Here is a 16,633-nt window from a genome sequence, read left to right as displayed (position 1 = left end):
CTCTCGCTGAAATATTAATTAGTCCATCAATCACATTTCCCTTCGATGTTGCTGAACAAACCGAAACAGAGAGATGTATTTAAATCCAGACCACCTGCAGATCGATGCGGCGATTCCCACGCCTCGATCGATATCCGCCGTAAATATAGTCGAGGGGCAAGTAGGTATCCACTGCCGATTGTAGTAGCTGTCAACCACCTTGAATACCCGAGCAGAAGAAAATTGCCAAAGCATACCAAGCTAGTGTATTCCATACTATATAATTTTCATTACATACCACCTAAATAAGGTATGAAAGAGCCCTGAAAAAGAGGTAAAATATCTCGAATAATTTTCTCATGCATATTCTACACATACCAAACTGATATTTGGATCAGGTATTACAATGTCTTTTTAATACATGATGAATTTTCATATAGAAATGAAATTTTTCAATAGTTGTACAATAAAGCAGTGAGCGGAGACGAACCAGCCTCTTGCTGCATTTCCCTATAAAAAGGTGTCAATCAATCAATCTTAAGCAGTCCTCATTAGCTTTCAAATACCTCAATCTCAAATTGAGGGGTGGACAATGCTTGGACTCCTGACCAATACTTATGTATGGTATGATACTAAAATATGGTATGTATAGATAGGAGCGAGTTATTCGTTCCTGTTCGGGTAGATAGGAATCGGGCAGTCAGATAGGTGGGTGGGTGATACATTCTTTTCCCCCAACAACAAGTCGCATTACACACGCATTCCCATCTCTCCGAGGAGGTTGGGCCAAGTTTTTGGGGTTCTTGTGCGCATGTTCGGCATCTCTTCAATTTGCTGGTGGCGAATGGAAATGGTCACGGAAAAATGTTCATTCTGCATCGAATGGAGAATCTCAAAATGGCAACCCATATGAAACAGCTTCAAGTAAAAATATATCGTAAACTTGGGGTGAATCGCCACAAAATGAAAAACCTTCATATAGGTATTGATTTTCTAGTCCACTATTCGTCAAATTTATTGATTTGTTCCTTGATGTTACGCCCATTTTACGCATTTAGGATTTTAATGCTAGTAATGGACCCTTTAGTAACTGAGATTCATTTTAGTAACTAAAATTTAGTTACTTTTTTGTACAGGTATCCTAAACGGATAAACGTTCTGTGAACCCTGTTCGCAAGTTGCATATCGCTACTTAATAGAGTAAAGTGGGGTAAAAGTTCAAGTGGGGCAATAGTTTCTTTTTTAAGATTATTAGCTCAATTCAAAGGCAATGTTAGAAAAGTTATGGTGGTTCGAAAAAGGAACTTTCGCTTATCGAAATCGATTGAGATTTGGTTGAATTTTCATTGCGTGGAACGAAATAAAAATAAAATATTATGTATAATAAATTTTCGAGCTGTTTAGTGGAATATCTAAAAATAAATTAGAACCCGAATTTAGTACTGTACAATTTAATTCCACTAGAGTTAATGCAAAATAGTTTAACTACCAAAACCACATGTATTCGATGAACATTGCAACTTTTGCTATCTCTTATGGTAAAAAAAATATTTTCAAATAATCAATTTTAATGCGACTTTTTTCAAACTAATGTCGAACGCATACATATAGACGCACATAACGGTTTGCGATTCTGAGAGATACTTTCAGATACTTTCAAATGGCACCAAAAACTTTTGGCTGGTATCGGTCTATTAATTGTTTTGTTTAAACTAGTTAAACCATGAAAATGCATTTATGTGCGACCTTTTTTCTCGTTTTCATCACGATATTTCATATGAGTTATGTTGCTTTGATACATTACAGATATTTTTATTATTTTTGACTCCCTCACCTACGGAATGCAGTTTGTATGGATTTTTTATTGGTTTGAGTCATACCGTTTGACCCAACTTTTGGCTGACCACAGAGCGTTACGTCTTTGTGAACATTTGTCTGTTACGCAACTATTAATTGTTTCTCTACCCGGTAACATCCTTGTTCCATTGATAATGTCATGATCGCAGCATAGCTAATATGAAATCCTCATTGCTTTCTTCTCCATGTTCCCTCCTACTTCGATGATAAATATAACTTCCAATCCAATTTTGCAACAGTTCACACTGAATCCACAGAGTTTGTAAATGTTATAACAGAATTCAATAATATACACTGAAGTTAAAATTCTGATTCACGTCCAATCGGTGATCAATGTCACAGATTTATGCCTAATCAGCAGATACTTTGTCTGCATTAGTTTTAGCGAAGTGTGCATTCACTATAGAAGTGTAAGCACACAAATTATTCACGATTAGTTTTGTTTAAATTTTGTTCCAACAACATAGAAGAATTTGTATAACACGAAACGATTTTTATTAGCTATGTTGCGTAGCGCGAGAATTTGGAAAGAACAAAGACGTTACACGGTAGCGTCACAAATAATAGTTGCGTGACAAACAAATGGCACCGTTCACAAAATACGTAACGCTCTTTGGAGAGTCAAAAGTAACATTGCCATACAAAATGCGTTCCGTAGTTGAGGGAGTGTATCAATCATAATAATGATGACAGTAACGAATCAAATTCAACATGCCTCATGTGAAATTACTTTATGGAAACGAAAAAAAAGGTCGTAACACCGCAAATAAATTCATTTTGATGGTTGAACTAGTTTTAACAAACATAACGCTATTTTGTTCCAATCACGAAATCGACAAAAAAAATACTGTGCAGTTCCGTCCATTCACTGAGTAGCAATTATTCACATGTACAGTCAGTCTGTTCTATATTATGCGATAAAAAACATCAACATCGCTCAATTTTCATAAACAAATAGAATTCAATTTATTTTTTATTTAGAAATCAAAATGTCATTTAATGAAGAGTAATTTACCGACACAACCACTTCAGGGCTAATAGCGGCTAAGTGTCTAAAATAGGGAAGATTAAAGACGACATGCCTGAAAAATGAAACCAATAGGAGACTAAATAGGAACCACATTTCGATAAGGATTACTCAAGCATTCCCACCACTCTCGAAGCGTCTATCTAAAACTTTCTGAGGGATTTCATTTTTTTCAGAAATTTCATCTGAATGTAATTTAGATATTTACAACAAGTTTGTTTTAACTATTAATGCGAATATTTCTTCAGAAGTACATTAAACGATTCCTTCACAGACTTCCCAAATAATCTTGAATCTTGTTTGTGTGTGTGGAAACAAGATTCACATCAGTACAAACCACTATAATTCAGAAAGTGTCGATAAAAAAGCGTAGGTGAAAAAAAAACAGCTAAAACTATAAAAGTTCAAGTACAAATTAAGCTTATACACAAAAGCTCAACAGAACCGGTTACAGTGTACTCCCAAAATATTGATACAAGCACAGTGAGTAGGAGACAAAATCCAAATAAGGAGATAAGTGAATGTGATTTTTATCCCACTTCTAGCCACAGTGGGTCGCCATTAGATGAGGACCGTGTGTAGAACACCCCTTCCCCACCCTTTCCTTAACAACGAAACGCGTCTTTGTAAGTAATGGTAGGATAGAGTTAAAAACCGATAAGAAACTATTCGATCTTTTTAGAATTCTTGATAAAGGTTGAATAAAACAACCGAAACCGTCGGATGTAAAGGCAAACTTGTTTTCGCCGTTATTCAAGACTGCTAAGGCCGAAAAATATCCTCAGATAGCTAAATTGTCCAGTCGAAAAACTACAATTCCCTTACAAAAGAGAAGTCCTTCAAAGATCTCTTCTGAACCCTTGGAAAAGTCTTGGTTGAGTCTTCAGAAAAACTACATAATATTGAAATAATTGGAAAATAATCCAACCAAAATTTGTACCAGGAAAGTCCTGAGATATCTCGAGTGGAACTCTTCTAGGATTTACAGGACCAATTGTTTTAGGATTTTGTGTGTTCAAATACTAAATAATTTTTTTAAATTGAAGAATCCAAGTAGAATTTAGTTCAAACATAATTCCAGAAGGAAGGAATCCTTATTTATGAAAAAAAAAATGATGAAGAATCCTTGGTTGAATTTATTGTAAAATTCATGGAAAAATTACTTAATGATTTTGTGGAATAATCTCTGGATGAATTAATGGAGTAATAACTTCTATAACTTCTATAGTAATATTTTTAGGGTAACTCGTTGTAATTCCTAGAGAAATCGTTATTAGAAGTTCTGAGATAATTTAGAATAAGAATGCTTGGGGGATCTCAGAAGAAGTCTTTGTACGTATTCCTGAAGAGAGTTCTGAATAAATCTCTAGAAGCATTCATGAAGATGAAAATCTATGGACCTATGGAGTAGTCACGTAGTAATCTCTGGGTCAAGATTCATTGCAATGCGAAAAAAGGAAAAAGAGACTTTCGATAGATTAGATGTTTTGCGTAAAAAAGAGACTTTAGAGATCTTCATTCGCGTTACCGAAATATACTTTTCATGAATGTATAAAATATTCTGTTCAAATATTCATTTCGGTTTAGTTCAGGATAAGGCTCATAATCAAATGTTTCCAAACCATTTCATGGCTGCCTCAGGCTCAAGTATGGAGGCCCCCCTGATATTCGATGATTAACAGAACAATGTATTTTTGAATTCAAATCCACGATGTTCTGTTCAAAAGTACTGTTCTATAGCATTGAAAAAAATGCTACCTTTATTAATATACTAGATGATATAGCTAGAAGCCCCTATTCATTACTAATACAGAGGCCCTGCAAACCCGGTTTTCCTTGCCCCGATACATTTCAGTGTGTCAAAAACTCAATTTCTAATGCTATGAGAAATGTTCACCATGATTTCGAGGCCCCTAAAAACCCGGAGCCCGGTGCGGACCGCACCCACCGCACCCCCATAGCTACGCTACTGCTTCTGATCCTGTATTTAGATAGCGTAACTTAAAAAAAATGCAAGCCCTAAAAACAAAAAAAAAAAACCTTATGAGTGACCGGAACACCGATTTGCTAAAGAAAACTGAGTGAAACGATTGTTTCTACAGTTCGTGTTCAAAACATTGCAATTCAGGTAGAATATATGCATCGACTTTCATCAGTCACCAAGGAAATATTCAATTTAAAAAATTGATTTTTTTTTATGATTCATTGTTTACGGCTAACCAGCAGAGCGGAAGTTTTTTTAACAACTATCGAAAAACTATACATTACATATGTTGGGTAGGTGTACCAGTTATGGACATAGTGGTTCCCTATTTCGCCATACGTGATTAATTTTTTTTTTTCTTTTTTTTTTTTTTTTTTATAAAGGCACTCCGTGCTCGTGGCCACTACTGTGCCGGAATCAGTTTATCTGTATCTTCCTTACCGATACAGTTCTATTTTTAGCCAATCTATATTTACATCTGCTTTCACTCTCTTCTGCTCTTTTGCTCTCACACCGAGCAGGTAGGAGAGTTCTCTGCTGTTGGTCCAATCGATTTCCATAAGCCATAGTCCATTGCTCTTGCGGTGGTTCGTTTTGCCGTGTTCCTGAGTCGTTTGAGGCTAGCTGCCTGCGAAGTGGGTCAGTTTGTCTCAGTCACCATCTGATACTGACGGAGGATGGATGTGCTCCCCTAAGCACGGTCCCGTTGTAGATATCTAGAAAAAGGCTTATTAGAGCCTTGGGAAATCTGGAACTCTCATCCCAAACAGGTACTAAATTTCATACGGAATGCAGTACCTGATTGGGATACACGCCAACTGATGGGTGGATAGTCACTTCTTATAGTGATGAGTCCTCTCAGCGCGGCAAAAACAAAGAGGATGACACCACAAAAGATCAAATAAATGGTCGCAGTGGTAATATGTCCCCGACACTGGAAAAAAAAAGCACGGTCCTCCGTGCGGCGTCTTCTGGTGGCTGGACGGGTTATTTTTTGGAGGGGCTGGGAATTGAATCCATGACCTTCCGCTTATGAAGCGAAAGCGTAACCTCAAGGCTACGGACCCCCCTACGTGATTAATTGAATGTCTTCACATTTTGAAAGCTTTGTGTGTTTAGTTGTTAGATTTAAGATATATCTTCATGTTAGAACATTCAAAAAGATTAAAAAAGTGAAAGTTATGAAAATTTCTCATATGTCCAAATAAGGAACCACTATGGCTATAACTGGTACACATTCCCTGCCTTGCGATTGGATTAAATGGACAAATTGAAGGCAAATTTGTCATTTGTCGTTCGATTCTCACAGAGAAGACGTGTAAGTTCGTCTCAAATTTCACTTAAAATTAATTAGACGATATTGTGGCGTTCTAAAGATACGTCAAGGACTCCATCAAATCTGATGCTTTTTTGATACAGATGTATCATCAAACAGATAAGTTCCATTATTACAGCAAATTGATATTTTGCATGTCTGGGGAACGTTTTCGTCGTATCATGAAAAAATACTTGGTCCAGTCTGTCTGAACACCGACCATTTATGAGAGTGGCCAATTTAGTAACATTATGGCCAAATAAGGTTTATGAGATTTTCAAATTTATGGTCAATGAATTATTGTTATTATCTTTTGAAGTTTTTTACGATTCTATAAATGGAGCTCTATCATATGGATGTTTTGCAGCTCTATCATGATGATGATTCACTACATGAAATGATGTATAATCCACTATTGCAACTACTGATGATGTGGCCAAATCCTGTACTTCCATTCTAATTGAAGCACAAAATTTAGTTACGTTACATTCTTCAATACATTAGAGGATATATACATGTAGCAAGAATTAAACAAGATAGGGAAAGTGTACCAGTTATAGCCATAAGTGGTTCCGTATTTGGTTATATGTGTTTTCTCGAAAACTTTCCCATTTTGAATATTTTTGAATGTTTTAACATCAAGATTCATTTGATATCAAACTACTAAAACACACAGAATGATTAAAAATTTGAAAAAAAAATTATCACTTATGGAGAAACAGGGAACCATTATGTCCATAACTGGTAAACCTATCCTATTTATCTGTTGTTTGATATAGCAACATATCATCAATCCTATATCATCCTACAACACAGACAAACTAGAACAATACGACAGGAATACACCATCTCACTTCCCCTCCCACGAACGCCAGCATGCATGGGAAAGCATCCGTTGCTCTCCCGCTGCTGTCTGAGTAAATAATTTTCGCTAATGCTGGCCGTATTAGAACATCACTTAAATTGGATTTGTAAACACTCGATGCAAACACGAGTGTTCGAGCATTAATTTGCTCTCAATGGGAAAGCGAGAACCTACATTTTAAAGAATGTTGGAAGGGGCGACGACGACACCCAACTGGTGAAACATCACACACAGTGGCCGCACTTTATACAAAATTTGAGCAAAAGTACAAGTTTTGTTCAAATCGATGTTAGACCGTAGTTCATTTTGAACCCTAGTTGCTCTTTTGAAAGTAATTTTATATGGATTAATTAAGTTTTTTTTTGGTATGGACTTAAGATGTTCTGTTAATGAGTGGAAAATGGCATTATATATATATGATTTTTTTTATTTAATTTTATATAAATAACTTGTTTCAGCTCTATTGAAAAAAATTGAGAGGGAGATAACTTGTTATGCTCATTAATGGATGCTAGCAAGGTGTAAATTTTTGTTGATATCTCTACCTGAAATGAAAAATCAAAATGTACACCAATCAATTTGAAGATAAATATGGGGAGTTACTATTTTAGGTTACTTATCACTCGTACGTCGCCATTTAGGTTACTTATCACTTTTAGGTCACTTATCACTGGTACGCTGCGATCACTGGTACGCCGCGATACAACGTGGTTTTGCGAACCTCGCTGTTCTTAATTGAATCGCGACGAACTTGACTTTACTTGCTAAACGATAGCCAACCTGACGTCTGCCAGTTGGGTCGCTTAAGGGTTCTTCAATTAGTGGTCGATGGCCAAATTTGGACACGTCCAATTGGGTCGAGCTAATGTATCAAAATCGTCTCGTTTATTGCAGTTCAAAGGTTTTTATACATTTTCGAGGTCTTGAACAGTTTGCTAAAGTGTGTATGATAGAAAGAGTAATTTGTTGCATAGGTGAGACAACTGGATTGACAATGTGACCAAAAAGTTCATCTTTGCATGCTAAGCAATATCGGTTATTTGTCGCGATCACTTTGGCTTGGCTTGTTATTTGACTCCTCCGAGTTGCCTGCAACCAGCTCCGGACCTCACCGAGGGAGGTAAGGTGAGCCGATAGAACGATGTACCTCGGTGGTTAATGACTTCCATATGTGCCGTTTGTGATTGCATAATTGCCTGGTCATTGCTTTGGTGCTAGGATGGTTGATGTGTGTTATTTTACAATATGGGTTTTATTTTGGGTTATGGATCCAACTGGTATGCTACACTATTCAAAACTAGATAAATCAAGGAAAAATAGCAATGTATGGATTTGCAAACTTCATTTCATTTTACTTTTGACCATCTCTGGACCACCGTGCATCAGGGACAGGAAGCTCATAGCAAAGCAAATAATAATTTTTATCTTTCCCTTTCCGCGCAGGTGGCAGCGGCCAGGTTCACTCGCTTTCGTGGCATCGGAAAGGTGATCGCCACGCTAATGGTCGCTATTTCGCACGGATCTGGCGGCCGGAGGATCCTCGAAGCAATCAACGGAACATCGCAGCTGGCCCATCGTCATACTCCAATGGGTTGGTTTAGGAGGGGCAGGTCGTCACCCCAAATTGAAGATAGTCAGACAATGCAATGCAACGAGGCATGGTTCATTTATCATATGAGAATCAATCAATGTGCGTGAAACAATTCTAGTCGTTTCTTTAATCTCATTTATATGTTGAAATATTGTAAATAAATTTTCTTTAACGAAAAATACAACCAGACCATCATTAGTTTGCATTAAAAGAAAATCTTTTTGGCAAACGATTCTCCACGAGGAAGAGTTAATATCAACGCGTGTCGAAAAGGATTCCCTGCGTCTCGCTAACTGGTAGGCAATTATTGCTCACGATTTTCAACGGGTAGGTATGAGGACACCGAAATATGCTGCTTGTTCAGTGGTTACAAATTTCCCCTAGTGTTTTCCAAATTATAAAAAGAGCATCACCTGAATAAACAGTGCAACGGTGTGTCGTCGATGTGGATGTGATGTCTGAGCAGAACATCTAAATTCAATATATTCAGAAAAATAGGTTTGACTTCAATTTTGAATTTTGATCCTTTGTGATGTAGGTTTGAAAAACATATGTTTATAATCACCTTATCAGTAAAGAAGATTCGAGAGGAGAAATCTTAAATTGAAAAACTTTTCCGCCAAAATCGATCCCTAAAGTTGAATGCCTTACAGTTGATCTAAAAAAATAACACGCGAAACGGTGATTTTAATCTTTGCACTCAATTGAAGCAATTTTAATTCCATTCATCAGGAATTAATTTGAAACCGTCGGATTATTTCGAGTTGCTTTTTGAAGGGTGATACAGTTTCCCGAGGATGGTTCAGCTTTAAAATGTACGCACATTTGGGGTTAAATTATCACCCCTCTTCCGTGTGAACACTGCATACGTTGCATTATGGTTTAAAAAACACACTGCACAATGGTTCCGAAGCTTTCATTAAAAAAGTTGTGTGCGTAGAAATCAATAGTTTTATATGAGTCTAGGAATAATTTCTTTTTATTTTGCGGCTTGCATTATTGGAAAGTTAAGAGTAATCCTTTAACTCAGTCGATTAAAATATGAAGTTTTTGATTAAGTCATAGACATTTGCGAAACAAGCATCTTTTTTATATTGAGTAGATAGGGTAGACATAATCCCATTTTCTTTTTTGAGGCTGGATAACTTACTCCAAAATTTGTTTTAATTTGTGCACAGGATTTCAAATTCATAAATTTTACAAGTAGGTGCATAAATTACGTTCCAATTCTAGAAAATCTTAATTTTAATTTTTGTTTTAAATATCACTTTTAGTTTCCGTCGATGGAGGTTACAATATGTCAGATTGGTGAAAATAGGTCAAAACATAACTCAGCAAATATTTGAACTTCTGAAACTGCCATCCAAGAACTAGATCTCTGAGAAAAGTAGTAAATCGTCGAAGGATGCTTGAAAATTACGCCTTTTCAAGTTGGTAAATTTTCAAATATGCGCTATTGAAATTACTTCAATACATGAATTTGTTTTGTAGAGAATCTCAAAATTAGCTCTTCGATCAATGACTCCAATTATTGTTTTCTTACCTGAAGAATAAGCTTAGCTTAGCTTAGTTAGTTTTCTAACCTGAGGAATAAAACAAAATACTTAAACAATTTCCACAATACTTGACTATTTACTATGCTTTTTACTATCCTTTACAAGACCATCAAAAATTAAGGCTAAAACATTGGAAAAAATATGTTTTTCACTGCCGTAACTATATAAATTTTTGTTTACCGTTTGGATTTGACGTTACATTTTTATCAATTCTCAACGTATTCCTTATGAATCCCTCTACCAGCAGTCTCATTTATTTATTACAACATATATTCAAATCGCGATATTTCTCGATATTTTTGCAGAGATCAAATGTACCTTGTTTTACTACGCAATACTGTTCTACACTTCAATTATTGTATTTTATCACGAATTTTGAATGATTTTCAAAAGGCCACATCTGAAGATGGTGAAAAAATAAGCCACAACTAGAAGGCCTCAACACATGTTAGAGTAAACAAAGGCGTCAACTCACTGGCCTCATCAGCGTCGGCCGGCGTCTATGGGCACAAATGAAAAGGGCTCAATGTCTTTTGATGAAATAAAAGCCTCATTTCCTTCAACTCGTTTTTTCAGTAGGATTTTTGGCAAAAATGATAGTAATGAATATTCATGGTTGTAAATCAATTTGTGCAGCGATAAAAATTTGATTTATTGTTTGACAAAACAAGATTGCGTTTTTCTCTTTGTTTACTTTTTGGAGATGAGGCTTTTTCAATTGTTAGTCTTGAAGTCTCACCTCATTCTCGTACACTGAACCAAGAAATATCATAGAAAGTATTGAAAACCTCACATACCCTTGCAATAATTGAAATCTGATTCATGTTATGTGCATCTATTGATATTCATCTAAAGAAGACATAAAACACATTATGATATCTCATACCATTCATTTACCAACACTGTGGATTCTATATGAACAAAAAACATGTATGTAATCCGATGAATGCTATGTGATTTGCCGATGTGAAAATTCAGTCTTTTTTCGTATTTTATTCGTACTTCCGTGATGGCGGTATGGCTCTCAAGATTTAATTGTGGGGGATTAAAGAATGTTTTGATTTGAAGCGATATGAACTGGAATTGTAGAATAGGAATCGAATATATGGAAGAAAAGTAAGTTAAACATTTATTAATTGAATTAAAAAAATGTAAATTAATTTTTGACATGAATTTACAGGAGACTTCACTTTCATTGAAAGTTGGCTGGCTATCCAACGTGTTTGATGCATAATTTATTCACCCATTATGATGTATACAGTATTGGACAAAACATTTGCAACTTTTTCGATTTTCCATACAAAATGACCAACTTTGATAAACTATATCTCAGTTATTTATGGACCGATTTGAATGAAATTTTCACAGAATATCAGACATAACTTGAATTTTAACATATATTTTTGAGTGATTTTTCCAATCACAAGTTGGAAAGCAGTAACGGTTTGACTAAAGTGAATTTTGTATAATTGACATAACTAAACATATTGAAGGAATAGCTTCATGGTATCTTCAGCAAAGTTGTAGATTTTGACGAGATGAATAAGTTTGCTAAAGACAGTTTTTGTGTAGGGCTATCAGATTTTGAGATAAAAAGTTTTGAATTTTTCGTCGAAAATTACACTTTAGTCAAACCGTTATTACTTATAAACTCGTGATTGGAAAAATTATTCAAAAATATATGTTAAAATTCAAGTTATATCTGATGTTCTGTGAACGTTTCATTCAAATCGGTCCATAAATAACTGAGATCTAGCTTTCCGAAGTTGGTCATTTTGTATGGGAAATCGAAAATGTTGCAAATGTTTTGTCCAATACTGTATGTAATATAGAAACATTATATTTTCGATTGAAATCTAAGTCAAACTCAATTGATTGTAACTAAATCATCAGGCCAACGCAGATAGTTTATCAAATAAACTTTTGTTCATTTATAATTATATTGTTTTCTAAATTCTACTAAAAAAACTGAAATGAAATCACTGGCAATACTAATACTTGTCATCTACATTCATTGACAACATCCAATGGTTTTTATTTTCAGTTTGCATGAAGTGTATGTGTTTTATCAGATGAATCTAATCAAATCTCTCAAGTTTATGTGATAAATTGATGAGCGTTATGTGAAAAGCTATATGGAAAAAACCTATATGTGTTTTCAGATAAATCTGACATGATTACTCGGTTCAGTGTGGAATAATCCCAAGTAAGTACTAATAGCTATAACCATGACTTGGAAATTGCCGGTCGGTACTCGGACGTGATTCAATTTTGCTTTTTAGATGCGAAGTCGACATAAAATTGATTAAAGCAGATAATAAACGAATCCAATAATAACAAAATAATATGTGAAAATGTATTCTTCAGATTATGCCAAATAGTCGTTATGCCAAATGGCATTATGGACTCTAAGGGAAGCCCCTACACATTTGTAACAGGTTTATAATAGAAAAATGTTCTGAAACTATCAAAACACATCTCGATTCTACACCTTTGATCTACAATGTGACACTTAAATGTGTAAAGGTAAAAAAAGGTTTTGAGGAGGTTTTGAGTTTTGGAAGAAAAAAAAATGCAAAATAAATATTTTGCAGTTTTAGATCTACATTTCCTACCATTAAGGGACTGTCCATTAAATACGTAACACATTTTTTAGGATTTATGATGAATGTTGAATGATGAATTGTTTATGAAAATAAACAAAAATAATTATATGGCGCGTAAGAAATCTCAATCTCATTAAATTTTTAAACCCAATAGCACCGTACAACATCAAATTGATTCGGACCCCATATTCCTTTATTGCATACTGTATTTTACATTACTAACAAATGACAATACACACATATATGTAATTCAGCAAATTGATAAAGCATTCTGCTGATAGAGACTGTGGTCAGTTTAGATTCAGCTATCGCTCAGTCAAGAGGAACAACTTGCCTCGTGCGGGACGTGATTCCATTCACATTTCACTCAACTGTCATCATGACTGCGAAAACGGTGCAAGTGTGGGGCCAGTGCAGCAACGGCGACATCGAGATAATTTATTTCGATGAAAAGTACCGTGAGCAGTCGATGGACGTTTTGCGGAAGTCATTTTTTCTCAATGAAACCGTTTGCATTGGAGCGGAGGTGAATCTCGACCCGCAAGCTCAACTTGATTTGGAACAACTGTGTCTGGATGTGGGACGCAGTGGAACTTCTCTGATTGCAAGACATGTGCCCAGTGACCGAATCGTGGGCGTTTCGTTCAATGTGTTACAAGTGAGTGTGATTGACAAAACTTCTAAATAGATTTGTTTAAAAGTTAAAATATATTGGAATGGTATGTTTCTTCTAGCAGTACAGTCATACTACCGACCAAGACGTTATCTTAGAAAACGTGACGCACGAATAAAGAACGTTACAAAGTATTTGTTCATATGATAGGGCAGTTTTCAGGGGCCTTCCTTAGCCGATTGCTTAGAGTCCGCGGCTGAAAAGTAAAGCCATGCTGAAAGTGTCTGGGTTCGATTCCAGGTTGGTCCAGGATCTTTTCGTGATGGAAACTTCCTTGACTTCCCAGGGCATAGAGTATCATCGTATCTGCGACACGATATATGAATGTGAAAATGGCAACTTTGGCAAAGAAAGCTCTCAGTTAATAACTGTGTAAGTGGTCATAGAATACTAAGCTGAGAAGCAGGCTCTGTCCCAGTGAGAGGAAATAATTCCAAGAAGAAGAAGAAGACACTTATCGAAACTCAAACCCCCATAACCTATAACGTTATTAATGGACGGCCCCAAACTGAATAGATATATGTATGTCATTGGACCATTCTTAGTCAAATATTTGCCATCAATAATCTCCTTCAATAATTCTTCTTCAAATCAATCAATCGCCTTCTGTTATCATTTTTAATATTTGACTACCACTATAAACTTCGATTTTTTTATGTCAGCAGTTTAACAAATTGGCTCTATTACATTACTATTGACAAACGATTAGCGTTTTTAATTATGATGAATTGCGTTTTCTTACTATTCTAGACGCCAAGTGCACCGGGCGAGCTCAACTATTTCGAAACGTTTCGTGATCAGCACTGTATATCGGAGAGCTCAAAGAATCTTATGACGTACATGATCACCATGGACGGCAAGGTGGACCTGTTTGGAAAGTTTAACATTGATTGTCTGTTTGAAATCATGTTCCTAGCTACGCTTCCTGAATTCGAAGGCAAAGGCATCGGATCGACGCTGGTATCGTGTTCGATTGAGTTGGCCAAGCTGTTGAAACAAGGTCAAGCAACGGAGAATCTCCCGGAAGACTCCAAGCATAAGCGACCAAAGCTGGTGTCGGCGCTGTTCACTTCGAGGATTTCGCAGAGAGTTGGATCGAAAAATCAATTCAAACAAATCAACGAAGTTCCCCATTCGGAGTTTGTGTTCCGAGGCAAAACCTACAGCGATCGCATTGGACCGGAGCATCCCACATCGATATTGGTAGTGAGAGAAATCTAACGTGATAATTGACACATTTGGACGTGAGACGGGCAATGACCCATGTGATATGGAGGCAGCGTGTTAGTGTGTCAATATGAAGCGCTTATCTTGCCGAATTATGCAGGAAGACCTGTGCCTAGCGTGAGACTCAACTAGCAACAACGAATTGAACTACATTATCTTAAAGAATCATTTTCTGTTCAGGAGATAATTATTGTTAGATATTTTAGACGTTTAAACATAAATATCAATAAAAAGGAGTGAAAACGCTTAATGACGTTTTTTAATGGGATCACAAGAACGAGCTAAAATGCGCATGAATTCCATATATCCCTATTTTATTTTTTTTAATTTTGAACCAACTATCGTTTTTTTTCAATTTTTATTTTTGGCGGATTTATTGGGGCACGTTTTGGGCGAATTTTTTAGGGTTTCCAATCCCAACAAGAGATTTTCTGAGGTTTACGTCTCCGGGAAAAATTGATATGAGAAAAAGCGCGTAATTCATTCAATCTATCATAGTTTGGTTTCCTATTTGGGATCTGATTGTGCTGATAGGGTATCCGTCCTATTATCAGTGTTGTGAAAAACTCAATTTCTCATAACTCACGCTTGAGATTTTTCATGCGTGAGTTGTCAATCATGCAACTCAGCAGTCAAAAAATCATGGATGAGTTGGTTCACCTTTTTGATTCATTGTCTCATATTACCACAGCTTACTCACACACGGCAATAATTTATTGGCAGTCTGGCAAAATTATAATAATCCTTTCTAACGTAAACAATAAGTTTCGGATTTCACGAGTTTTTGATGGGATTTGCGATTGAATCATGTTTTACGGTTTGAGTTGATTGAGTGATTTTTACATCAAAATCTCAAGCGTGAGATTTGCGAAACAGAACTCTAATGAGTTTGCTCTCACAGACAGACATACCAATACCAATGGCGATGTGCGCGAAAAGCCTCCCCTTTCATATCGATGAAAGTTGAGCCTGCCGGAGATTTCGTTGACAATCATCCAAATAAGTTGACAATTGGCCAAACCTTCTTTGAAAGAGAATCTATTTTGCTTGTTTTTTTTTTTTAGCCTCGCAAGCACTCATTTTTAGTTGTGGCTCTACCACTTATCGCAACAAAAGTCACTCTAGAAAACGTTCATGTCAAGCTAGAATAAGTATTTTTCGTGAATAAACATGGTTTTAATCAGTATAGTTAGTATTATTCCTTCTTTTAACTGAATAAAAACCACGATGCAAGATTACAAAAATTATTATCAAAATGAATTTGTTTCGATTTCGTCATGATCAACTAATGGGACAGTTATACGGGTATTTTCAGTATGGGACGCACATAGTTTGGTATTTTTACCATATTTTGTCCATACAAAGATTCAATGTTAAGTATGATTTTGGGAAGTACACTAAAAATAAACATCATTCACGGAGCTAACTCAAAAATGGATTGAATTTATATGGGACTGTTATGCGAGTATGGTCAGCATAAAGAAAACTAATTGTTACTTTATGGCACGATTCGAAAACAAATTAACAGAATCTAATGATTTCTGCCGGTTTCGTCTCCTCCTCCGTCGTAGTTGAACAATATTAATGTAAATAGACAAGGTTCTTCCATCTGAGACCACTAGTCGCTAAGTAAGAAATGAATTTGTTGACTTAACTATAGTCTACAATTTTGATGCCTTTTATATTTTCCACTAATTTTCACCAATCAAATGCAATTTTAAAAGATTGCTTCTCTGCAGACATCTTGTATCTTAGTTTTTCAACACATTTTCTGAAATCTGTTCCACAGATAAAGGGACCGGTTAAAAATATAGGCTTTTCTAGATGCTACAATTGAAACTGTTCTTCCAACGATCAAAATCGTTTAATTTAGAAAGCATTTATTTGGTTCAGCCTGGGAATATTATAAGCTTCCATCATCATCAATAATATCCACAGAAAATAAAGTTATCA

General features: G+C 35.7%; 2 protein-coding genes across 2 annotated transcripts in view; both read left to right on the top strand.

The window, feature by feature from the left end:
* LOC5570878 (pancreas transcription factor 1 subunit alpha) overlaps nt 1-8,651 on the top strand; it is a 29,721-nt gene extending 21,070 nt beyond the window's left edge. The window contains exon 3 of the mRNA XM_021852773.1: nt 8,471-8,651. Within this exon, the coding sequence (XP_021708465.1) occupies nt 8,471-8,628 (158 nt within the window). The 3' untranslated portion in view covers nt 8,629-8,651. The remainder of the gene's footprint in view (nt 1-8,470) is intronic.
* A 4,408-nt stretch (nt 8,652-13,059) lies between these two features.
* On the top strand, nt 13,060-14,930 carry LOC5570879. The gene is made up of 2 exons (XM_001659344.2): nt 13,060-13,438; nt 14,204-14,930. The coding sequence occupies exons 1-2, from the start codon at nt 13,160-13,162 to the stop codon at nt 14,672-14,674; spliced, it is 750 nt and encodes a 249-aa protein (XP_001659394.1). The 5' UTR covers nt 13,060-13,159; the 3' UTR covers nt 14,675-14,930.
* Nucleotides 14,931-16,633: the final 1,703 nt, after the last annotated feature.

This window comes from Aedes aegypti, chromosome 3 (genome assembly GCF_002204515.2).
Source record: "Aedes aegypti strain LVP_AGWG chromosome 3, AaegL5.0 Primary Assembly, whole genome shotgun sequence".
Classification (NCBI taxonomy): Eukaryota; Metazoa; Arthropoda; class Insecta; order Diptera; family Culicidae; genus Aedes; species Aedes aegypti.
The sequence above is the reverse complement of the archived record's forward strand: the minus strand, read 5'-3'. Positions and strand labels throughout refer to the sequence as shown.

Coding starts and splice junctions, on each gene's coding strand:
- LOC5570879 (XM_001659344.2), top strand. CDS start 13,160: ATGACTGCGAAAACGGTGCAAGTGTGGGGCCAGTGCAGCAACGGCGAC. Junction 13,439..14,203: donor TTTCGTTCAATGTGTTACAA/GTGAGTGTGATT, acceptor TTACTATTCTAG/ACGCCAAGTGCACCGGGCGA.